We start from the raw sequence: 27,007 nt of genomic DNA on the forward strand, positions 1-27,007 counted from the left end.
AGGAAATAAATGGACCGGGGAAGCCAAAAATTCCAAAAATCACGAAGTAACTCTAGGAAACAAATCAACAACTTTGTGTCTTAATTCCTACCTTATGTCTTATGTATTTCCCCTCATTAAAAAAAAAAAAAAAAAAAAAAAAATCTTGTGTATGTATTTTATTGATTTCCATCCATGATCCTTTTCTAATACTTCCCCTGTTTTCTTTCCCTTTTTTGGAAGTTCCATAATAAGTGCAACATTACTAGTGAAAATGGTTTATCTCTATCTCTCTCCTCACATATGGGACTAATTCTTTATCTTTGTCTCCTCTCCAAAAAAACTGTACTTCCCCTACATGTTGCGTTTAAGAAAAGAAGTATAACAATGCAACGTGCGTGGGTGAATCTCAGGCAATTACTCAAGTTGAAGATTGTTTAAGATAAATAGCTTAAGCTTCGTACAACGCTAATGGCTTGAGGCCATCACTCTCCAAGTTTCAACATACAATTTTCTGGATATCTACTTCTACTTAGTTCTCTCTATTTATACTACTAGACATGTACTACCACAAATGGCCAAAGCCTTAATTAATACTTTTACTATTACTTGTCTACTAGCTAAATTACCACAGTAAAATAAGAGAATAACTCCAAAGTTCCTGCCATTTAGAATACCGTTGCTGCTAGTGTGCTTGTGCTTGCTGTGCTTGTTGTGGTGAATTGTTGCTCTGCTGCAGTGTCTGCTTTTGTCTCCTGCCGTACACCAGAGTGATTGGGGGAGGTTGTGGGCTCATTGCAATACCCTCCCGCAGAAGTGCCACCTTGTCCTCAAGGTGGAAGAAGGGAAACTGAGCGGTGAGTGAAGCAGCATCCTCCCAAGTGGCCTCGAACACCGGCAAGTCACGCCACTTGATGAGTACATCCAGACCTTCCTTTGACCCAAGCTTCGGCCTACAGTCCAACACCTCTTCGGGCTCTGCCAGTAGCTCCAGTTCTGGGGTAATCTGAGAGGGAATGTTGGGGGAACTTGGCACACTCTCCTTTGCTGGTTTCAACTGGGATACATGAAAAACAGGATGCAACTTGCACTCCTCTGGCAGCAGCAACCTGTAGGCTACCTTGCCCACACGCTCTATCACTTCCAATGGCCCATAGAATCTTGCTGCTAATTTCTCAAAGGGTCGCCTTGCTAGTGACCTTTGGCGGTAGGGCTGTAATTTGAGGAATACGCGATCCCCAACCTGGAATTCCATCTCTCTTCTCCTCAAATCCGCATTAGCCTTCATCACTTGCTGTGCACGAACCAAGTTGAATTTGAGTTCGTCCAACATTACATCTCTTTCCTGTAGAGTTTCCTCCACCGAATCTACAGTCGTTTGGTCCAGACCCACCCTCAATAATTTGGGAGGTTCTCTACCAAAGAGGACCCTGAAGGGTGACATGTGCGTGGAGGAGTGAACAGCGGTATTATAAGAGTACTCGGCCCAAGGAAGCCAAGTTGCCTATGCCGTAGGCTGCTCCCCTGCGAAGCACCTTAGGTATGTCTCCAGCTTCTTGTTTACCACCTCAAATTGCCCGTCGGTTTGAGGGTGGTATGAGGTGCTCCTCCCAAGGTGGGTGCCCTATAATCTGAACAGCTCCCTCCAGAATTTGCTTACAAAAATTCGATCACGATCCGTGATAATGCTGTCGGGTATTCCGTGGAGTCTGACCACTTCCTTAACAAAAATTTCAGCCACCCCTTGTGCCGTGAACGGATGACGGAGGCCAATAAAATGGGCATATTTAGACAAACGGTCCACTACCACCAATATCGTGTCAATCCCCCTCGATTTTGGAAGACCTTCAATAAAATCCATTGTTATGTCATCCCACACTTTCTCTGGAATTGGAAGCGGTTGTAACAACCCGGCCGGCGATTGTTGTGAGTGTTTATTGCGCTGCAGGTAACGCAATTCCGAATGTACTCCGTCACATCGCGCCTCATACCAGCCCAGAACCACTCTCCCGCCATTCTCAAGTAGGTGTTGGTGTCGCCGGTGTGGCCCCCCTCCGGTGAATCGTGATAAGCCTTGAGCAAAGTTTCCTTGGCGTTTGAATTTCGGGGAATAATCAGTCTGCCCTTGTACAATAACAACCCATTTTCTACGGTGTACCCTCTGCCCCCTTCACCTTTTTCCACCTCTTGCTGCAATTTCTGAATTGATGTATCTCTTTCCTTCTTCCCAGTTAACTCCTTGAACCGCAATTAAGGCCCCACATTCTGTTTCGGTCTCAGCTTCGCCCCTCCTTGACAAGGCGTCGACCACCCTATTGGCCACCCCCGGTTTGTATTGCAACTCAAAATCGAATCCGATCAATTTCCTGAATTTTTGATATTCCATGTCGACTTCTCTCTGTTCGGTGATGTACTTTAGGCTCTGTTGGTCACTTCGTACAATGAATCGGCGCCCCAAAAGATAATGCTTCCACTTTTGAACGGCTAGACAAACCGCCATGAGTTCTTTCTCGTATATTGATTTGTTCCGGCCTCCCGGCCCTAACACCTTGCTGAAAAACGCTACTGGTCTGCCCTCTTGCATAAACACGGCGCCGAGTTGAGGCATCGGTTTTAACCAGAAACGGCTTCTTAAAATCAGGCATTATCAATACGGGCGCGGAGGTCATGGCATCCTTCAGCCTTTGAAACGCCTGTCTGCTCGATCAGACCACCCATAGTTGTCTTTCTTGAGTTGTTCTGTTAAAGGTTGGGCGATTTGAGCATAATGGTGTATGAACTTGCGGTAATTCCCTGTGAGTCCCAGAATACCTCTCAACTCCCTTAATGCCCTAGGAGTAGGCCAGCTGACCATTGCTCTCACCTTCTCTTGATCAACTGCCACACCTTCTCTTGAGATCACATGGCCTAAGTAGGCCACCCTCTCCTTGCCAAACTCGCACTTCTTGAGATTAGCAAACAAGGTGTGATTCTTGAGGGTCGCCAAAACCACCTTCAAGTGTTCTCTGTGTTCCCCTTCATTAGCACTGTACACAAGAATATTGTCAAAGAAAATAAGTACAAACTTGCGTAAATAAGGTCGGAATACCTCATTCATTAAAGATTGAAATATGGCGGGAGCGTTTGTTAACCCGAAAGGCATTATGAGAAATTCGTAATGTCCTTCGTGGGTTCGAAATGCTGTCTTGTGGGCATCTTCCGGCCTCACAAGAATTTGGTGGTAGCCGACCTTGAGGTCGAGCTTCGAGAATATTTGCGCCCCCTTCAATTCGTCTAAGAGCTCGTCTATCACGGGAATGGGGTATTTGTCAGGAACCGTTTCCTTGTTCAAGGCCCGGTAGTCTACACAAAAACGCCACGAGCCGTCTTTCTTTTTCATCAAAAGCACGGGGCTTGAAAAGGGGCTGGTGGAAGGCCGTATGATCCCTGCTTCAAGCATCTCCCTAATCATCTTCTCAATTTCGTCCTTCTGAAATTGCGGATATCGGTAGGGGCGAACACTTACTGGGTTACTGCCATCCTTGAGAACGATGGCGTGTTCATGCCCCCTTTCCGGTGGTAAGCCACTTGGACTGTTGAACACCACCTCAAATTCCTTCCCTTGTAAAAATTTTGGAGCCTCACTACCTTGCTGCCCTTCTTCCCTTCCATGCGGCTACACTCAATCAGCAGACCCCCCTTTTGTTTTTGTAATGTTTTGATCATAGCCTTCGGTCTCCCTTGATCCTCACGGTTTCACCACAGCCCTAAGCTTTTCGAGCCACTGTACCCCCAAAATCACATCTGAATTACCCAGCTGAAGTGGTAAAAAATCCTCTTCTATAATCAGATCCTCATTGAGCTTCAATCGTACTCCAAGACATTGCCCCTGCCCTTTTATGGCTTCCCCATTCCCCAAGGACACACCAAAAGTACCCTCCCCGACCACCGGTATCCTCAATTTTTCCACTGCCCGGAGCGATAAAAAATTATGGGTCGCTCCGGGATCAATCATCACCACCACCCTCTCCCCGTATAATTCTCCCATTAATTTCATAGTTTTTGGGTTAGAAATGCCTACCAGTGAATTCATTGATATGGTGGCCGGACTTTCTTCCACCTCGACCTCCGAGTGCTCGCTGTTCTCTTCCTCCTCGTCTTCCTGAACTAGCAAGACACTTAACCCCTTTGCCGCGCATACGTGGGTGGGTCCCGTCCAACGTTCGTCACATTTGAAGCACAAGCCCTTGGCCTTCTTTTCTTGTATTTCTTTCTCCGTCAGCCTCCTCACCACCCCACTAATCAGGAAGCACTAGGATTGGTACGGTTTTGGTAGGTTGGTGTTTGAAAATTAACAGAGGACGTTGAGCTTTGAGGAGTTTGGGTATTTGGGTGAGAAGTGTTTTGTGGGTTGGATTTGGCTGGGTTAAAAGGCTGGGTGTTTGTGTGTATGGATTGGGCCGGCCAGTCCCAAATAAGGTAGATGCGGGGCTCCTATTAAAATAGGAGTATGGCCCGGGTTTGGAAAAGGCCCCACCCATCTTCTTTCCCTGGCTAACCTGTTTCCTCTCTTCAACCCGAATAGCCAGGTCCATAGCGTCCTCCAGGTCAGCGGTGTCAACATACGAATCTCCGCCCTAATCTCCTCCTTCAGGCTATTTATAAATTGGCCTTTCGTCAAGCTTTCAGGGATGTCAGGGAGGGGGGACGCCTTTTCTATGAACGCTCGCTGGTAGTCGACGATGGTGGAGGTCTGCACCACTGCCAACCATTGTTCGTGTAGGCTGCCGGCGTTAACTGGTCGGAACTGATTAAGGACCCGGTTCTTGAGGTCCTCCCACCCTATTAATGGTCGACGCTTGCTCTCCTATTGATACCAACGGAGCGCATCGCCATCCATTGCAACGACAACCGCCTGAAGCTTCTCCGTTTCCGATAGCCGGTAGAGCTGATAGTACCGCTCTCCCCGAAGAATCCACCCATCTGGGTCAGTTCCGTCGAAGGTTGGCATTTCAAGTTTCTTGTACTTCCAACTTCCTCGTCCTTCTTGTTGATCGTGGTTGAAGTTTCCGAACCCTGCGCCGGGATCCCAATTTCCAAATCGGAGTCCTCCGAGTCCACCGGTACCAAGTCCTTCACCGTGAATCGTCGGTGCCTCTGTTTTTTAGGTTCGTCGGATGCCTCTGTTTTTTAGGTTCGTCATCAGGGCCTTAATCTCGTCAAAAAACTTATCTTTGTTCCCTTTCATCCAGGCGTTCTGTTGATTCTGGTCTTCTTGGAACCTCCATCCGTGCTTCAAGTTTTTGCCGTATGTCCTCAATGGCTGCTCTGTTCTTGCGAGCCTCCTGTTCCTGGTTTCTCGAAAAGAGCCTGTTGAAGTGAATTTTCGCCCTCTCCGACCTTCTCTAGTATTTCCTCCACTCGTTCTTCTAACGCGGCTACCCTTTCCACCGTAACCGTCGGAGCTGTCGGCGCCATGGTGGCTCTGATACCAAATGCAACGTGCGTGGGTGAATCTCAGGCAATTACTCAAGTTGAAGATTGTTTAAGATAAATAGCTTAAGCTTCGTACAACGCTAATGGCTTGAGGCCATCACTCTACAAGTTTCAACATACAATTTTCTGGATTTCTACTTAGTTATCTCTATTTATACTACTAGACATGTACTACCACAAATGGCCAAAGCCTTAATTAATACTTTTACTATTACTTGTCTACTAGCTAAATTACCACAGTAAAATAAGAGAATAACTCCAAAGTTCCTGCCATTCAGAATACCGTTGCTGCTAGTGTGCTTGTGCTTGCTGTGCTTGATGTGGTGAATTGTTGCTCTGCTGCAGTGTCTGCTTTTGTCTCCTGCCGTACACCAGAGTGATTGGGGGAGGTTGTGGGCTCATTGCAAACAATTGCTACATAAATTGTAACAATTGATGCATTAATATGTCCCTAAACTAAGAAAGGGAGGATAAGAAGAAGAAATAAATGTTTAGGTGCAAAATCAAGTAGGTGCAAAATATTTGATAATGCCTGTAAAAGTCTAGCTGGTTCATGCCTGTACAGATCTGTTGACCTTACAGAAGATGATTCACTATAGATGAGCTCTTGAGATTTACTTCCTCTGTTTCATATTAGGTGACACATTTCATTTAGGAACGTTTGCCAATGCATACTGATGCATATATCCTTGATTACATATTAGCAATAATTATATAAATTTGAATTTCTTTTTTTTTTTTTTTTGAAACCAAAAATTTGATGTTTAAAAAATAGATGTTGAGAAAATCTAACAAGACCCCACATGACTGTTTTTTCTCAACACGAAATCACAAAGCAAGTCAAAGCATGTTATGTTAATAGTGCACAAAGTCAAACTATGTCATCTAATTTGGAACGGAGGAAGTATTAAATAGGCCAAGAATATATGAAATGACTAGCGAGGGGCCTTCTGTTAGTAGAGTTAAGCAAGCATAACATGTCCTGCTATTGAAACCTACAGTAATTTCTATCCTTAATATAATGTATTAATTCCTATATAAATATGGTGAGCAGCTCATATGAGAAGTATCTTCATCGTGAGAAAGTTGATGAATCACATTGTGATAACTTCACTAGCATTATAAGTTTACTTCATACATATGCTTACTGTTATCTTATTGTTGGTGATATCATGGTGTAGTAGTTGCTGTTATGCCTCTCTAGTTTTGATGAAAGGGATTGTGTTGCTTCAGAGAACAACTGGAATTCAGAGTCTGGTGCTTTTGTTGAGACAGAAGACAACACAATTATGCGTGACATATCTAGTTTGGATCAAAATGTGGATGAGAGAATATCTCAGAAGAATCAGGTTATAATCTGGTACTTCATTGTTCTTTTTTAACTTGTTCCGTTTTGCAATTTGCTTCAAATTTGGTCAGATATGGAGTGTCTATACAGGTTGATTCTTTTTTTTTCTTTTTCTTTTGGTATCAGCTATGATGCGATGCCTGAATGTTAATTATGAATACAAATATAAATCCTAAAATGTTAGGCCCCAAAAATACTATCCTAATCTGGAAATGAGGATGTAAACACAACATATATAATGTAATATTACGTATATCCTTATTTTTCCATGCATGCACATAGACACAATTAGATGTGCTTTTGTCTAGCTAACAGGCTAGGCGACAAAAAAACTTTTTGAGTAACTCTTAACCTTAAATTATTGCTTTAAAGCAAAAGCAGAAAACTAACTAGAGATATGGTAAAGAAAAAAAAATCAGCTGAATACAAATCATTAGAGTAGAATATAGAGCACTAACCATTGTGTTAGTATTTCAGACTTGGGTGTTGCCCATTGAAGAAAATGGCCTAGTAGTTGCTCTTTTATATCTTCGATTCAATTTTCATAGACTGACTTGGGATTATCCTGTTAAATACCATGTTTAAACATTCCCTTAATTGCCAATTTTTTTAACTACATTTTTTAATTACATTTTCCTCCTCTATTTATGTGTAGTCATCAACATAAGTGGAGTAGGAAGGTTTAGGCAAAATTACAATCATTGACACAAACTTTATGAAATTTTGCAATTATTGACACCAACTTATATCACTTGTTGAATTGACACCAATTTGCTACAAAAATTACAAAATTGACATAAATGACACTGAACAACTAAGTTTACGTAACTTTCAACCCTTATACAAGTATAAAATTCCTTCTCAACAATCATTTGCCTTAAAAAGTTCTTTATATATTGGAAAGATAATACTATATAAATCATATGTAGACTATTATTGAGTGTTTAGTGTCTTTAATGTCAATTTTATTCTTTTTTAGACAAGTTAGTGTAAATTTAACAAGTGACACAAATTCGTGTCAATTTTTGCAACATATTCTTAAGTTGGTGTCAATGAGTGTAATTTTGCCAAAGGTTTATGTCGATGACTATACGGAATAATCATATTTGGTTCATGTAGCCGACCCCACTTATGGGATTAAGGCTTTGATTGATTAATTTAAATTTTTATGGATCATAATCTATGGAATATTATTAGATTTTATAATCAAGTGAGAACTTGTGAGGACGCCTACACTTGGTCCCTTATCTTCCATGGACTAGTGATGTAAATATAGTCTATGTTTTCAAGTGGGTCTAACTCACATAATTATGGACTTATATACCATAAAGATGGACTAGAGGTACGGAAATTGCTTTAATCTCCTAGATATTAAATATAATTTTTACATACTAAGTGGGTCTAGGCAAAGACCCAATCTCTTCACCATTTCTTCCTTCTCTCTTTTTCTTTTTTTGATAAGTGTTTGAGACGATGGTTCTGGTGTCGATGGTTGGAGGACCTGATACCATAACACTTGTGAGAAACTCACGACTACCTCGACTAACTACAAGCAAGAACATAAATAATACAAAGCGAACCACAAAAAATAGCAAATAGGTCGAAAGGTTGAGGATTGATTGATTGATAGTTGGTAGCTTCAACCTACCACTCTCCAATGTATTTTTAGGATACTTTTCTCTAATACAACAGTCTAATCTCATATTCCTCTCTCTAAGACAAACATTCTTATATACACAAGTTCAGACCAGCGCACTTAATTACATTTCTCTTTTTTTTACTGCTACTGTCATGTTGCTCCACTGCTTGGTGTTGCTCCTCCTCTATTTCAAAAATTGCATACATTCATTCATCTTGGCCTCATGTGCTGGAAGTGCTTGGGTGTTGGCTGCTTTCCCTCTCCTCTACTGACGAGGCTTGAGTAATGGGCAATTAGATGGGTCCATTACACTACCAAAATAAAATTCTAAGCCCATTTTTATATGGAATGATCCACTTGATCAAACTAATTAGATTAATTCTTCATTGAACAATTCGGAATGACTCTTTCAATGCCCAAAATCCAGCTTTGTGTGTGTTGAAACCCTGATAACTTTATATAGATTGACCCTTGATACTGGAGCATCCATGATCAATGTGTTCCACAAATAATGCTTCCTTTCTTGACTCATTAACAGAACTTTCTTGAAATTTCTCGAAATATTCTAAAAGGTTCATCAAATTTTGTGATAGTTCTTTAATTTCTTTCCTAGTAATTTAGCTTGCGTAATTTTATTATTCGACTTGGATTGGGTTTTTTTATGTTCAAGCATATTAGATATTGTTAATTTTAAGATTTGTTTTTAGGATAATTGATACGTACTTTGATGGTTATTGCTTATTTTGATTTTTGCCTAGGCCTTAGGAGTTTATTTTAATTGTTAGGATATATTTGTTAGTTTAATTCGGTTAGTAGAAGATAGCTGAACTTTAAAGATCATATTTGCAAAATATTATCTTTACAAGTTAGGATAATTTCCTATTTAGATTAGAGTTTGTTTTACACGATTTCAGGCTAATAGTTTAGCTTATAAATACGTGGTTAAGAATTAATAAAAATCAAAATCAGATTTGAGTTTTGATTATTATATGAAAAATGTGAGCTTATCTTGTGTTTATGGTTTGTTAAACCTTGCCGTTGTGCTAAACTTTGATTCTTGAACTGAGCTTTCAAGTATCATCTCTCAACCGAGTCTTGGGAGTTCTATCCTTGTTTCATTAAGATTCATTGACTGATTTTTCCTCAAGAAAAACGAATACATACAACCATAATCGTATAATAAACATATCAAAATCAAAGAAAGCTTTAAAGATAAAGTTTTTTTATTCAAGAGACTTAAATAGCTGCGTAAATACGCATTAATAAATTTGATCTATTTTAAAAATTTTAGTTGTTTTAGGAATCTTAGTTGTTTTCTTAACATGTTAGGATTTTTGTTATTTACTTCAAGTTTGTAATTTCTACTCAAGGCCACATATGTCTTCAATATTATTTAGGGAGTGACCAGAGTGTTATTTTGGGAATGTATTCTTTGAGAGTTGCTTATTTGACTGTTAATCAAAAAGTTATTTGTTGCGACTAGGAAGAGACCCTCTATTCTTGCGAGAATTAGAGTTCTATCCTTTAGATTTTCAGTAACAAAGTTTGTTAAATTTGTCATATGAATTCACAAAGCTTCATTTTTGAATCTCTTGCTAATATTTGGATTGAAATCCGCATCAAACCTCAAGAAGGCCCACTTGCTCTCAGGAAATGTTGACTGCCTTTTCTTAATGGCCTCTTCAAATCTGTTTCTGCTTCTTTTACCATATGCTACTGCAGTGCATGTTGGCTTGTTAATTGTTCAGTTACCTATGTTTGGAAAAAGCATGTAGTGAGCTGCTTTCTTGCTCATGAGTCAGAGTTGTTGAAGTTTTTGGATTTGTTTGGGCCGGGTTTGATGTTTTATCCGCTTAAGTATACTCAATAGGGCTGTTTTCCTCATCTTCTTTTATCAATGTTTGAATCTTTTGAAGACAAAAAATCTCTTTTTGTTCCTGCCAACGCCAGCTACTGACCAAACAAAAGTCCTGCTTGCTATTAGCCTTTTATGGGTCAAAATATGTTCTTTGAATACGTTGGTTGGCGATCTTATGATGCAACGGTTTCCAATTGAAAAGGTTTGGCTCAAGATTAGAATCTTTCACCACCAATAACTATGCAATGCGATCTATTCTCATCTCCACTTTGCTCGGATGAACATTTGTCCAGCTCTTATTTCTTCGACTTTCTCCCTTGGCATGTCAAAGCAGCATTGTTCGCCCAAAAGCACATACTTACAAGCAAAACTAAAGGAGGCTGAAATATACAAAGTAATATAAAGGGCAAAATTCACGGTAATTACTATATTTATCTAATTAAAGCCAAACTAAAAAAAAAAATAGAAGTATACATTATATAAGAATTATTACCAAAAGCTATGGAAGTTACTAATTATACCTTAAATATCTGCTTAACTTGTGTATCTTATTTCATTTCTAATGTTCAACAAAATTCTAATATAGTTATAGATTCTTCCAGGGACAAGCTACTTCCTTCTCATTGTTAGAAAAAGCCACGACATCCTGTACATTGTTGGGCCCAGCAACAAAGCCCTACTCTTTAGACCAAGTAAATGCTGACAGAACATTGCAATTATACAGGAAAGGTTGTCTCAGTTCTCTAGAATGGTGCTCATTCTTACTTCATTGATCACAGTTGCTCCTCTTCCTCCTATTTAATATAATATACTGGGTTGCTACACAGGAAGCAGAAATTGCAGTGACCTTGTTCAAGGTGGGCCACATTACAGATTTCATGATAAAGATCCTACTTTCGTGGCTATCTCTAGTCCAAAAAGATGGGATCCAGAAGTGAAAAAATCAAAAGCCAAGGTACAACTGACTTGTTTTATTTATTATGTTAGTTTTGATAATTTGATTGTGCTTAATAGTGGGTCATTTGTTATACTACCTCCGTTAACAGTTATTTGCAACGAAAGGGACATGCGCGGACTCCTAGGCGAAAGTTTTAAAACATGATTATTGAAATATAAGGGTAGTACTTAAGTATTAATCTAATTTTTAAAAAACCGCAATTAACCAAAATCAATAAACCACCAAACTCAGAACCCAGATTCACCACCACCACTGAAACCCAGAACCCACCAAAAATCACCACCACCGAAACCCAGAACCCGCTGAAAACCACCACCACCGACACCCAGAACCCACCAAAAACCACCACCAACAAACCTACTGAAACCACCACCACCGAATACCACCAACACCCAGAAAACCACCATCAAAACCCATTTAAACCACCAAAATCCACTAAATACCACCACTGAAAACCACCACTATAACCTATCGAAAATAACCACCAAACCCACTGAAAACAACCACCAAAACCACGAAATCCCCAATCAAACCACCCCCTTCCCCCCACGAATTGAATTAATCCCAACCACCACCACCACGAATTGAATTAATCCCAACTACCACCATAAAACCCAACACCACCTAGACCACCCACAACACCTACGAAACCTTGAACACCACCTAGACCCCCGACACTTAGATCCACCCACGAAACCCACAAAACCTTGACCACCATATCCACGATACTCGTACCGCACAAAACCACCTCCAATTTTAGATCTCCATGGAAGATGGGGATGATGAAGGAGGAGTGAGATTTTGATGGTGGAGGAGAGAGATTTTGATGATGAAGGAGGAAAGAGAAATTTTGTTGATGAACCACGAAGGGGGAGTGAGATTTTGATGAATATGATGATGAATGAGGAGTGAGAAATGTGATGAACTAGATGAATGTTGAGAGGTTTGGTTTTTTTACAGATTTAATTTTTTTTTTCTTTAGAAGATTAGATGAGTTAAGTTAGGGTTATAATAGAGTATAGTTAGTGAAATAATTAAAGGAGTAAGTTGGTTAAGTGAGGGTAGTTTGGTCATTTCAAACAAAAAAACTTACCAAAAGAGGAAAAAAATCAGTTTGTTGCACATAATATATAGCACCTGTTTTTGGCAAATGTTGCAAATAACCGTTAACGGAGGTAGTATATTTTATCTGAGCTTCTGACGAAGATGCCATGGTTGAGGAAGTGAAAATAACTTTGATATTTCTGCAGTTGATTGTCTCTGAAAACCACCTACCTTTTTATCATTTGAAATTTACCATAGTCAGGGGGAAGACTTCTTTGTAAAGCTCTGGTTGGCTGCTCATATTTTATTGTGATTTTCTTCCCTTAGTCAAGATTCCCCTAATTTTCCTATTATTACATGGCCTTTTAATTTAATTTTTTTAAATTTAATTTTTATTTTTATAAGGAAAAGTTAGGCAAGCATTTTATTATAAATCGGCAAAGACTTTGCAAGAACGGAGCCATACAGACAAACTCCGAACAACCACGAATATCCCATCTTGCCACAAGGTGGGCTACCGTGTTACTTACTCTCCGAACGTGGCAAAAAATAAAAGCATCAAAAGATAATGATAAAAAACTGGTATTATCATAAATTAACCAATTGGACGAGCGACCTCTAGATGGATCCATTGTTGATTGCCTCTCACACTGAAGAAGAGTCCCCTTCCAACCATAGTCGCATCACACCTAGTCGGCTAGCCACTGGAAGCCCTAAACGTGCCGCAGCTGCCTCGACATTCTCCACTTCTCACACACTCTCAACTCGTCTAACCGCCACCCATACAAGCTCACCTCGTTGGTTTCTCGCTACCGCTCCCAATCCCATATAGGAATTAGTTAGATGGGCGTCGACATTTACTTTTATAAAACCTTTTGAGGCCGTCACAACAACTAACACTTTTTTGGCATACAAACAATAGTCCTCGATGAGCTTTGCATAGCTTATTGCTGTGTGAGAAGCATTTAGGGACAAGCCTTCATGAACCCTCTTGTTCCTCTGAAACCAAAGCCATATAGCTTAAAGCGAAATGAGGAGCTAGGAGAATATTTCAAAATAGATCAAAAGGGGCTAGTATTCCAAACACCCTTTGTTGCATCACAATAAAAAAGCACATGAATGTTTGATTAACTACATCGTCACGCTCCCCACATACCTCCCCTTGAGATATGTCTTCGAAAGAGCTCTTGCTTAACCGTCACAGACCCCTTGCACATTCGCCAAAAGAAATGGCTAAGTTTTGGAGGGCTACCCAACTTTCAAATAATACTCCAAGCTTCCTTTTCATCATTCTCGGCCTCATCAGTCACTCTAGTAATGTGGCCCATCCTTCCAAGCTAATACCCAGATTTTAGAGTGTAGATGCCATCTTTTGATGGTCCCTAACACATTGAATCATTATGCATAGAAAAAGCTAAGGGAATTTGAAGAATTGACTTACAATTGTCAGAAAATAGCTCTCGTAACACCTCAAAATTCCAGCTGAAGGTGCATCAATCAGAATCCCGCAGATCTGGGTCATAATGTGGACCACGTGTAGTATCTTTTGCTAGAGTCCCAGGCGGCCAAGCATCTAACCAAACACATACAATTGCTTCATTTCCTATGCTCCACGGAAGTCCCTCCAGCAGCAAAGATTTGGAACCCCCCAAGCTATACCAAATGTAACTTGGATCAAAACCTTTATTAGTCTCCAAAACTGAGTTTGCTTAAAATAACAAGCCTTTAGGATTGCGTGGAGTAAAGAAGACTACTGAAAAAAGTCGCCAAATTTGCTTGGCTAGAAGAGCTTGGTTAAAAACTCTAAGGTCACGAAATCCCATACTGTCCATCGATTTCGGCCTACATAAATCATCCCAACTATACCAATGCATTTTCCTAGACAAATTCGAGGAACCCCACCTAAACCGTGCTAAAAGTGAATGGATTTCTTCAATGAGTCTATCCGGAATTTTAAAAATACTAATCATATACGCTTGAATTGCCGGGCAACGACTTTTGTCAGTATTTTCTTTCCGGATCTCTATAATAATTTCTCTATCCACCCTTGAATTTTCTTCCAAATCCTCTCCTTTAAACCCGCAAAAATCGCCTTTTTCGATTTCCCAATGATAATAAACAATCCAAAATATTCTCATGTTTCTCTACCTCTTTAACTCCTAAAATATCAACTATTTATTTCCTTGTTGTTGAGCGTACAGATTTGCTATACACTTTGACCATATGCCTGCTTATATTTGCTTATTAAATCAGCTATCACGGAGCATTCTATAACAGTAGTTCTAGCAAACAGTAAGCAATCATCAGCAAAAAAAAATAAGTGCGAGACTCCTTGACAGGCTAAAGTCGTATCACCTAATCAAAAGTAATTCCTAAGGTCGAATCCACAAGGAAACGAGTCTTTCTATTCCTAATTAATTAATATAATCTAGATTATATAGTAACTAAATTATTGATATGATGAAATTAAACTAAAGGAGATAAAGTAGGGAGAAATCAATTAATAAAAGCCTAGGGTATAGGTTCACCAATAAACAATATTCTAGGGTAAAACATAATAATCAATCATCAATGCATCAATTAATCAGATCATAAAGGGCTTTCGCTACGTATTACAATCACAGAGTTAATTTACTGGTATTAAGTCTCATCTCTCGAATCTCAACTTAACCATTTATAAATTAGTCCGCCTATTGAAATTAAGCCTAAACATCAATTCTCATCTCTCGAATCTCAAATCAATATTGCTAAACTCATACATAATAGACCTGCGCAAATCTAGTTGCATAGCATTAAATCATTCAATAAGAAATTAATTAAGCATTGACAATCAACAACAATTACCCCTTCATATAATTTATGGATCCCCACAACCCTAGAATTAAACTATTCGTGCATAATTAAAACTAAACTAATCAAAGCAATTAAATAAAGCATAAAAAGCAAGAATTAAGATAAAGAGAATAATAGTATTAAAGTAATAAGAAAACAAAATAATAAATGATGATGTGAAAAGTAGAAAAGAAAAGAAAACTAAACTAAGAAAAGAAATTAACAAACTAAAAACTAAAAACTAATAAAACTTTTTTCTTCCACGTACTACTACTACCTCTCTTTTATAATTAAGGAAGACTTTCCCACTAAGACTCAGACTACTATAAACTAAGATAAAAATATGAAAATAAAATCCTAACAAAAGTTAAGTAAGCACAAATAAATCCTAAAAGAAGACTGACAAGTGACAACTACCTCCTAGAACTAAAACTACTACTAACGAGTATAGTCCAAGGTTGCGCCAAATGTCTGCAATATGTGGTTCTTAGCATAAAACCCAAAAACAGTAGGCCCAACTTCACGGACCCATGTTCATAGCATACAAAACTTCAATTATGCCCGATTGGGCCTGTAATAGGCAGCGAGCTCGTTGCTTTGCTTCTCCTTGGTTGATCAGTAATAATACCTTGTAAAATCTTGGATCTCTTCCTATCTCGAGCCCTTAATCACTGAACTAAATTTATTTAGAACAGCCTTGAGCTTTAAATATACAGTTATAAAATACGATCCGACTCCAATGTATTTGTAGTGGCTTAATAAGCTCGGGAATTATCATAATTCTGCAAATTCCTACAAAATAATACCAACTCTACAAAAACACTAGATAACGTATATTAGTAATAAAAATAGCTCCGCAGAGCTCAAATAAGCACAAATATGACCGTGGGACGGGGAATAAAAAATATATAAAATAGACTAACTTCACTTCATATATCAGATTTTCACGAGTTGCTTTGGATATCAAGGTTGAAAAAGCATTGGCGTCGAGGAGAAACAAATTGGAGAGATGGGATCACCTTGACGCAAACCTTTTGACGGAATAACAGAACCTGAATTTTCCATTGAAAGCAAAAGGAACGCTCGAAAGTTGAACCAATCACCACAAAAACCCATTATGTACATGACTTTTTCAAGAAAGATCCATTCAAAATTCTAGACCATGCCAAACCTGTCTTACCTACACCCCTTTCTCTTCATAGCATGGAATACCTTAAAAGAGACAAGAGCATTATCTGTAATCAACCTTTGCGGAACAAAAGTACTCTAATTGGTGGTAATAATGTCACAAAGAAAAAGTTTCAATTTGTTTGCCATAGTCTTAGAGATAATATGGTAAAGCACATTATAGTAACTAATCAGCCAAAATTCAGTAATATTTTGAGCATTTTGGAATTAAAACAACACAAGTTTTATTGTCCTCCGATAAGTTCACCAATCCATGCCACTAGTTTTTCACAAACCAAGTAATTTTCGGACCAACAATATGCCAATTTTTTTTGAAAAATAAGGCGTGTATACCATCTGGAGCCTTGTTCGAATGCATTTGGAAGAGGGTATCTCTAATATTCTCGTTCGAGGGTTCTGCATTCAAAATATCATTTATTCTATATGTGATTACATTTTCAATCATCCTAGAGCCTCCTCAAAATTGGAACACACGAAAATATTAGACCACCAAGTTCTCTAGATTTACCTTACTTTTGCGCCACACACCGCCATCATCAAGTAAACCCTGTAGTTGATTCATTCACCCTTGCTCGAGTATGCCAATACGATTTCTCCAACCTATGCAAGTCGTCCAACTCCGTAACCAGAGATAAGCATCCATTCAGCATGTGCGCATTTGGAGTTTTTTCTTCAGCCGTTTGCAATTTTTTTTCGGTATCTTTTATCCTCTTTTTAACATTACCAAAACAGCTAGCAACCCGCGAAGAAAGCTTCTATGCGCTTACGGACAACCTTGTTGTTTGCTCACCGTCCTCACTGGATAACCACAAAGCTTCTAACTTAAATATTTTCCCCCTTTCCCTCTTTCATAGTAGTTGCTAGCCTTTAGCATTTCTATAAATAAGAAATTTATGAATTTCGAAACAACGGAACAATAACACCACTCTGAATCGCTCAAGAATCTATCAAGACGCTCTCTCAAAAAAATCTTTGGGGAATGGCCTCAATGCCTCGTAAAACTGTTGCCTCGAAAATTCAAATCTCTCAACCCACAATCATCAATAGCTCCTCCAAAAGCATCCATAAGTTTCTCCTCTCGAGGGATTCCACCATCTTTCTTAGCCAAATTAACAATTTCATTAAAGTCTCCAAACATAATACACAGTTTCAAACTCTCCGACTTCAGATGGGACATCAATGACCAAGTGAGATGTTTATTTTCCCGCCGTGGCCACCCATATACCCCTACACACCGGATTGTTGTTTTGGTCACAAATATCAGCCGTAAAATGATGGGTAGAAATAGAAGTGGTCGACACGTTAATATCCCTCCACCAAAAACCAATACCACCTGAATTTCTCACGTTGCTAGGACACACACCCATAGAATAATAACTCGGCCGTTACGTCGCGAATCGGCCGAGTTGTAACGGATTTTAAAGGCATTGTTATGATATTTCCCGTTTTGTAACGGGCTTTTATAAATCGCCGCATTCTCGGTCGTTTCCGCGGCATTCTCGGTCGTACAAGACGATACAAGTCTATAACGCCCGTTAAATAGCTTGAATTCTTGAGTTTGTAGATTTTCATCTAAAATACCATTGGTGTAGCTTGCTGCAACTGCACGATCAAAATTTAAAGAGAGAAAGGGGAAGATAGATGAGAATGAGTGAGTGGAGGCTGGTGAAAATTGATGGTAGTAGGAGATCACTGGCAAATATTTGGTGGTTCTTTCATTTATTTATTTATTTTCTTGAGTGGTTAACCCCATGCATTCTCTCTTTTCCTTTGGAAAGGAACTTTACAAATCACTTAATAGGAGTATGTTATAAAAAATACTTTTAGTTCTCTCATTAAAATCTTTATTTGCTAAAATAAGTGGTTTTGATTTCTATTTATTTTGTATATTCATAGAAAATTATTAGGTAAACAAAATATATTTTTAAAAATCAATAATGCTCTATAAGATGAAAAAAAATAATTCCACCGCGACGACCGCGTTCCGGTCCAACGAAGAACGATCATTTCTGTTACCACAACACCGTGACTGTTTCCGCGATCGCGACCGATACCGCTTTTTATTCTATGTACACACCATTTACAAAACCACTCACATTACGAAATCTCTGCAAGGCAACTGTGTCTAACATTGTTTCCATTAAGAAAACAGTATTTGGCCTCTCTTTCCAGCACTAGCCTTGCTGTCCAAGGGTTGTCAAGCCCCTGGCAGTTCCAACTTAACATTTTCATGGTTGTTCGAGGGTTTGGTCATCAACAAAACCCTCTACTTGATTTAACCCGTCTCCGGCACTAGAAAAATGCACTTTCAATCTTTTCATCATACATAATACTAGTCAATAAACTGAAAGGTCTCCACATGAGACCTTTTAACACCCCTACTTTCACCTAAAATCAAATTCTCACCGTCTAATATAACACGATCCATATCCCTTTCTCTTGGTAACCTCCTCCACTTCTTATCCCCACCTGGCTTCGAAGGATGAAAATCAGAACAAGACAATTGTTTGTTATACACAAGGTTTGAGAGCAAACCACTTTCTGTCCCCTTTTGAGTAACAATCCTTCCTGTAGGACTCGGGAGCATAATCAACTCTTTAGAACCAGCTTAGGCAAAAGTGGTTGGACATAAAGAAGCACGCAAGACCTCAATAGGTGGATGTGCTTGGTGCTTCGAACCACTAACAGAAACAACTGGACTAAAAGAGGCCTATTCTTCCTGGGGATTTTCAGCTAGGGAACCTCAACCTCACTATTAGAAATACTAGGGATAATCCTTACTGATACTACTGACATGGACCTCGAATGGTATAAATTGAGCTCACTCCCTAGCATTAGACGCTGCAAACTAGTTGACGGAATTTGAAGAGATAACCAGTTGACGGGAAACTTACTTAACTTTTGCAAACTACAATCCAACTTGATTGGCACTAAAGGGACTCACTTTTCAGTAAATGAGAAACCTTAACATTTATCTTTGGGTTGGAAACATGTTGAGAAAAGCCGCAGGAAGGGTAATAAAGAGTATCACACTCCTCTATAACACCATTTGAGGAACTATTCAAAAAGCAATTAAGAAAAGAAAAGAGAAAGCAAAAATTCAAACGCTCAAAACACTTTTCAACAGTAAAGAAACACAGCCTATTCGAAAAACAAGAAAAAACAAGCTATCCCAGAACACAAACTTTCTCAAAAAATTCAGCAGCAAAGAAAAGAACAGGAAAGAAACCCTTAACTAGACTAGAGAAAACAGGGTAACCACGGAGCAACACAAACCCCGGCAGGACAAAAAAGGAGAAAAATACCGTCATGGTGTGCAACACCAGTTCGGCCGCCGTAACTGAACACGGCGTTGAGGGGAGGAGCAAAGCGTTGAGAGGCGATTCTCGAAAAAACCAAGTTGGTGCTCTGTTTCCTTTGCCTTTGGTGCTGTAATTTTAGATTGGTAAAGACGAGGGTTTGCAAAAACCCGGTCGTTGTCAGTCTTACGGTGGCTGTAACAGGCGGTTAGTGGAGCAGGGTTTGAGAATTTTTCGCCTCTGACTTCTCCTCTTGACTAGATATATATTTGGGCCCTTTATTACATGCCTTTCTTCCTTTGCTTTTATGTATGATTTGACAGAAATCTATATGTTGGAGTATTTTCTGATCTGCTATGCCATTTTCAAGAGGATTAGGGTGTATGCCTACTTTTTTTTTTTTTTTTTTTTTTTATACCTTTCTGGTTGGTAGGAAATCATCATGTTAAACAGATATCAGTTCATTTCCTGGGTGCTGGGAATAGTAAAAATTAGCCTAGCTGTTTACTTGTGCCATTGAGGGATAGAGCTGTATTCTTATATATATAAGGCGTAATTCCAGTCGTATGTTCTTGGACTTTAAAGTTCACTGAATCTGAGTGTGTTTGATGTGATTTTGTTTCATTAATTTTTTTCAAGGACCCCTAGTACTTTTTTCTTGTACTCATACCCTGTTTTTCATTGGTGTAACATTGTTAAGTGATTGTTTATCTCTTTAATCCTCGCTGTTATCTCGAGGCTCTCAAGCTTTGTTTTTGCTCTTTGAACCAGGGGACACCTTCAATCTTGAAATTTCTGAAGAGACCTGAACATTCTTGTTCCGAGTTGAAGCATGAACCGAATGGGACACTCCAGACAATCCATATGCCAACGTGTTCAGGTACTTTTTATATTTAACATGTGAGCCATTGCTTGATTCACCAAATTTGCATTGTTAATGTATTTATCTCTATGGGGGTCTTTTAGAGTGTGCGTGTCCTAGTATTTAATCTGTTGATATTTCAGCAGCTCATACTGTTAGGTTGAAAAAGGCTGTAGATTTCTTGAGAGTTACCAACTCATGAATTCTGTACATCACTAATGACAATAAATATCTGAAAAGGCATTATGTTAATCACCAACACCTATGTTGATATTCTGTCCTTCACCTGAACAGTTTGGTTTTGTTCTTTTGTGTTACACTCTAGCTCTGAAAGAGGGATTGAAAATCCAGTTTTGTAGTATAAATTTTGTATTAGCTTGCTCTAATCAAGAGTGAAACTAATGCGATACTTCATATATTTTAGGTGGCAATATGCTTCAAAATACTGAGAATGCTGTAGCAAGGGAAAATTGGAGTTATGATGTAGATGAAATTGATCCAACCATTATAGAGGAGTTACCTGCAGATATCCAGGAAGAACTTCGGGACTGGATGCGACCTTTGAAGCAGCGCCATTCTGCCAAGCGTAGTAATATCACTTCTTACTTTTTACCGTCCAAAGACTCAAGCCAATAAGATGCATTTTTTATCGACTCTTGGTAGGTTTGAGTGAGAGATATCTTGTTTCGGTAAACAAAACTGGTTTGTTGCTGTTAAATAATTTTACTGCAGGTATCGTAACCCTAAGCATACTTGGCTAATTTGAGACACTCACTGTGTAAATAAATCAAAACAAATAGGCGACGGAGGAGATTTTTTACACTTTAGTCACTGAAGTGGGCACATATAAGCATAAAAGCGTAAGAGTTTTGATCAATACATTTGAAGTTGAAATTGTAAATTATTGTAGAGAAAGCTAACTGTCTTGCTCTGAATTCATATTAGGAAAAGGAAAATTTAACAACAATAAACCAACCTTTGCCCCATTCTCCCAAAATGGACCAACCTTTAAATATGCCCAAAATAAACCAAAGTTTGCATTTTTTTCTCCCAAAATGAACTAAAATGATTGGACCTGTAAAACCGGTCATTTTTTTTTTAATTTTCCTTTATTTTTTTAATTAAAAACCTTTAATTATCTTTTTCAAATTAAGAAAATGATTAAAAAAAAATAATTTTAAAAAAAAACCCACTCTTCCCTCACCCCACTGCCAACCACCCCCTCCTTCACCTCTCCTCCTTTTCCGGCCACCACTACCCCTCCCCCTTGACCTCCCATTTTCGACCATTCACAAAATCACCACCTTCTTACTTACCCCAACCACAAAAGCACCAACCAAAGCCACCGTACCCCCACAAATCCACCAACCCACCCACATAAGCCACACCACAAACCACCAATTGACGCACACCATGAAGATATGAAACCCACCACCGTACCGATGTACCGTCTAGCCCACTTTCATCCCAAAAGAGTGAGCTAATGTGACGGATTTAAGGCAAATCGTTGTTGATTTTGTTGATGAAGAGTTCGATTAGTGTTTGTGAGATTGGTGGTGGAGTTGCGGTGGGAAGAGATGTAGCACGGTAGCAGTAGTGGTGTGGGCTGGTGGGTGGCGATTGTTGTTGAGGTGAGGCGGGGGTTGCGGGTCTTGGCGGTTGTAGCCTTGTAGGTGCGGGTTGCTGTGAGTGGCAGTTGGAGATTGTGGTTGTTGGTAATTGATGGTGTTTTGGTGGCTAGAGGTGGTGAAGATTAGATTAAGGTATGTGTATAAACGGCGCCGGGCGACCGGGGGAGGGGGTTCTGGTTGTCGGCCGGCCTTGGTGGCAGGGGTCAGCGTTCGAGTGGGTGGTAGTGGGGTGGCTGGCATGTGGAAGGGTGTTTGGCTTTTTTTTTTTTTTTTTTTTTTTTTTTTTTTAATTTCTTTTTTCTTAAATTTATCAAAACTAAAAAAAAAAAAACCTTGACCAATGAGTTAATGACACGTGGATTTGTACCTAGTATAACAGGTAAGGTGACTTGTTGGGTTTATTTTGGGAGAAAAAAATGCAAACTTTGGTTTATTTTGGGCAGATTTAGAGGTTGGTCTATTTTGGGATAATGGGGCAAAAGTTAGTTTGTTGTTGTTAAATTTTCCTTAGGAAAAAGTATATACTTCACAGCCTTGCGGCACATACTTTAAAGTCAAAATTATGTAATTGAAATGGGCTAATTAATCAAATAGTTTTACACACGGTAACTAATCCTTCCCCTTTTCTGGTGTTAAATCACTCGTTTACCTTTATTAATCATCACCTAAAATTGTTTATGTAGGATGTGTTGTAACTTGTAAGTAAATAAAAACAAAGAAAGTAAATATACTCACAAGATTAAACACGTGCAGCTAGATACACTCCTTAGTACATAATAAGTATAAGCCAATATGCAAAACTAATTCCTACATTAATACAATCTACTCAAGTTTGAGAATGCAAATTCACAAATGCCATACACGAAGGAGATATTGATATTGTTGCTTTCCAATGCTTTATTATTTGTCACCTATAAATGTGTGTATGTAGGAACATGAGAAGGATCCATTCATCAATAGTGGTATCCCTTGAGAATTGGCAGACAACCTCAAAATTTTTTTTGCTTTTATGAAAAATACTTCTTCCGTTTCTATTTAGTTGACACGTTTGATTTAGGCACAGATATTAAGAAGAGGATAGAGAGTGAGAGAGAATGAAAAAGCAAGTGGGGTAACTTGTAAATGCAAGGTAAAAAAGTTACCCCAAAAGGAAACGTATCAACTAAAAAAAACTTCCTACGTGTCAATTAAAAAGAAACGAAGGTAGTAAGATTTTCTCTAAGGAAAGTAATTTAATTATCACAATACCATGGGATGGAGATAAGGTATGCCTAGCCTCGTTTCTGGAAATTTATGGGCCCTAGGCATAATGTAAAAAAAGGGCCCTTTACGTAACAAATTTCTTTTTACACGCAATATCTTTAAATATAAGACAATGAAAATAACTTATATTATTTGAATAGTAAGTCTTCTTACACAATACTGGAGTAATAACTTTGCAAAATATTTCGGTAATTCAATAAATATGAAACGATGCAATTGAAAAGATTAATATTTTGGAGCAAATACTCATAGAAACCGGAAGATTAGAAGAAGAAGTGAAGAGGTAATATTGCATTGTTATCTCCACCTAATTGATATCTAAGTAATTTAATGTTAATTGCTAACTAAATGCAGTAATTATATTTTTTAAAGTAGCTTTTTTTTAACAAGTAAAAACTATGGAGTAAAATTCCACAGCTATGCAAACTGATTTTTTTTTAAAAATTTTTGGGCCCTTTTCTGACGTGGACCCTAAGTGGTCACACTCGAGGCCTACCCCTCTGGGCCGGCCCTGTGTATGCCAATACTAAGCAACAAACCTTATATGTGACACGTTTATGAGGTGCGCCATTATACGAGTTTATCTTGTGATGGTGGAATTTTAAGTTTTTCACCATCATCAGATTTATCCTGATTACCATGCGTCATGCTTAGGTTGGCTAATTTGGGTTGTGGACTTGTGATGGATGGCATGTGATCTGGGTATTTCTACCCTGCAACATGGCACAATGTGAGCTCGCCATGTGTCACCTGAGAAGACCTCCAAATAGACCTCTCAGAGGCCGATACGTGTCAAGCAGATATACCCTTAGGAATTGGCGGCCTTCAAGGCGTAATTCCCAAAGTAGCCGCAAATCGGTGCATCCCGAATCCCTAGGTAATCAAACCCTAGGGTAGGGCACACTTTTATAGGATCCTATAAATAGGGAGATTCCCCTATTTATTGGGGCACATCCTAATCATTACATCATTTATTACTTGGGAAGCGCAACTAAATGTCTTGCGAGCGGCACTATGGTAAGATTCGATTTTATATTTTTTATGAAATTCAGAATCTCCCGCGAGCGCATCTCTAGAAGTTGCGCTGGGTGTTGCGCGTAACTGAATTAGTTGCGCGCGCTAGACCATCGAGACTTATTGAGATGCGCGTGGCTTTTTCTGCGGCATCATTAAATTTAACCTAGGCGCCTCTAAATCCGTCATTATTGGGTCTTAAGCACGGGCTTAAACCTAATTATGATCGGGCTTAGTTAATTGGACCTTGTTTTGTATTTGTTTTGGGTTAGGCTAGTCTTTTTGTGTCTTTGTGGTTTAGCCAGTCATCCATAAGTATTCTTCACTTTGATCCAACACGAAGATGGTTTTATTTATAGTCTTTGCACTTCCTGTCGAGACAGGAGGTCAAAAGTAGGTGTCTACAGTTAGCCCCCACTTTGATCGAGTCTAGGATAGACGAGGATTAAAGTAGTCAAGGAAATAAATCCGAGACTTATTCTACGAAGTTCTTAAGGAGTAGAGAATCTTTCAGAAATGTTATGGATGTCGAAACGATCATTGATTCGCTAAGTGTTTGAAACAAGTAGCTATTAAGGCTAGAAAAAATATTTTCTAGTCTTAACGCACTAAAGAATCTAGATTGATCCCTTGCAATTGTAGAACACTTTTACAAGTAAAGGTGTTCTGGGTGATGTCATGTCATGAGAAGAGATCGGTTTATAAAGGATTAAAAGGGGATGATGTCCTCCCAATCATGTCATCGTTGGTCTAAAGTCCCTCGATACGTCACTGAAACTTTAGCCTTTGAAAAGATGATAACAAGAATGTTTCGGCTTTCGCAGCCGGAATAGAGTTCTTGACAATTCGCTTTTCAAAACGCAATACTCGATGTCCATAAGATAGATATACATGTCTCAAGACTGGAGGCATATATCCAAATCCAATGAGAAAGAAGAAAATCGGAAACTCTCTCAGCAGTATTGTCCACAAGATGAGTACATGTGTCTCAGGACTGGGGGCACGTGACTACATAGGTGAGACATCATCTTGTCGGCTCTTCATACAGGGGGTGGATGACACCCTAACTGTCCGGTAAGCTAGTAAGTGCAATAACTACCGTATTTTCTTCCAATCAAGAAGTGTCTTTTCATGAATGGTTCGGGGTGCCTGTCGACTCATGAGCTAACGCCTAAAGAAAAGTGATTCTCTACCTTTTAGTTCCGAGAGGTAGATCTCGCAAAGCTGAGGAAGAAGTGAAATTTTACGCAACACCTACGCCATACAATTTTACGTTGTATGATAACGCCTTGCATTTTTACGCTGCATGATGACGCCTTCCTTTTTGCTGTGGACGTGAAAAAAGAAGAAAAGCCGGAATTTTATAACGTCAGTATAGTAAAATGACAAACCTGTCTATGGGAGCTTTTACGTAAAGCACCACTATAGAATGTCTTAAGACACTTTTACGAAAAACGTTCAAACGGTATGCTTAGGGAAGGCACAAAGCATGGTGTGCATGCAGTATGATGCAAAAAACTATCAATGAAGAAAGAAAACTACAAAGTGCAAAGAAATTTAAAAAGATTTTGATAATTTGCGCGCCATTACGTCTAATAACGAGCAAAAACCGTTGAAAAAATAATCAAACAAATCAAAATCTAGATACTGGTCATTTTAGTGACCAGTATCCGCGCGCAACTCAGTGGGTCGCGCTGGCCAGGCGCGCGCATCGTTCTAAGTTGCGCTGATTTGTCACACACAACTGTTTCAGTTGCGCGCAACATTTAAGTCAGCAAGAAGAAATCGCTGAGCGCGATTTTCATTTCGCACTCTTCTTCTTCTTCCTTCGCCATTTTCGTTCCTCTCTCTCTCTAAGAAGCTCGGATTTTGCTATGTTCGAAGCAAAAGGAAGTAGATCTCACCCTGAATTGACATTTTCCATAATCCAATTAAGTTTTTTGTTTAAATTCGTTTGTTCTTGGCTGAATTTGGGTGTGTTTTGAACAATTAAATCCCAATTTTCGAATTTGGGGGTTTTTGATTAAACCATTATTCTTGAAATTGTTTGTTCCATGTTAATATGCTATGTTTAAGGAGTGTTTTGCAACAAATTTCATGAAAAATGGTTAAGTATTGAACCTTGTATGAGCATTTTTTCGTTTAAGTACGTTTTTTTTGCACTTTTCTTCGAATTTGGTTTGTTTCTTGTTATTTTGCTTGCTCATTTTGGCTATACTTGTTGATTAAGAAGTAATTATAGTATTAGAACTAATTATATCTTCATAAATAATGTTTTTAAAATTTTGAATCCGAAAATTGGCGCGAAGTGTGCACTTAACTTATTTTTGCCATGTTCGAACTTCAAGATTGTTTGGTAGACGACAATTGCATTATTGTTACTATTATTTGCCTAGGCATAGTTGATTATTTGAGATTTCGGAATACAATCCCTTGAATACTTAGTTGAAACTGGTATATGATGGATTTTATGGGTGTTAGAAGCCCCAATTTACCGAGTTCAACTGCAGGTATCGTAGCCCCCTAGTATGGGTGGCATTCAATTTTTATGTTTTGCCCTTTCGGTAGCCGTTATGCTTCCGAAATGGGTCCAAAACATGTTCATTAGCTTAGTTTA

General features: G+C 38.9%; 1 protein-coding gene across 3 annotated transcripts in view; it reads left to right on the forward strand.

Annotated features, from left to right (window-relative positions):
- Window positions 1-21,536, forward strand: part of LOC145612970 (DNA polymerase eta-like) — a 31,323-nt gene extending 9,787 nt beyond the window's left edge. The window contains exons 12-16 of one of the 3 annotated variants that reach the window (XM_081668078.1): window positions 6,688-6,803; window positions 10,902-11,028; window positions 11,127-11,254; window positions 20,392-20,500; window positions 20,907-21,536. In XM_081668078.1, the coding sequence (XP_081524204.1) occupies window positions 6,688-6,803; window positions 10,902-11,028; window positions 11,127-11,254; window positions 20,392-20,500; window positions 20,907-21,118 (692 nt within the window). In that variant the 3' untranslated portion in view covers window positions 21,119-21,536. Of the gene's footprint in view, window positions 1-6,687; window positions 6,815-10,901; window positions 11,029-11,126; window positions 11,255-20,391; window positions 20,501-20,906 lie in introns of those variants that run through there. The other 2 variants (XM_081668077.1, XR_014106847.1) reach the window with 2 other exon arrangements.
- The last annotated feature ends 5,471 nt before the right edge of the window (window positions 21,537-27,007 follow it).

This window comes from Chenopodium album, chromosome 3 (genome assembly GCF_948465745.1).
Source record: "Chenopodium album chromosome 3, dcCheAlbu1.1, whole genome shotgun sequence".
Classification (NCBI taxonomy): domain Eukaryota; kingdom Viridiplantae; phylum Streptophyta; class Magnoliopsida; order Caryophyllales; family Amaranthaceae; genus Chenopodium; species Chenopodium album.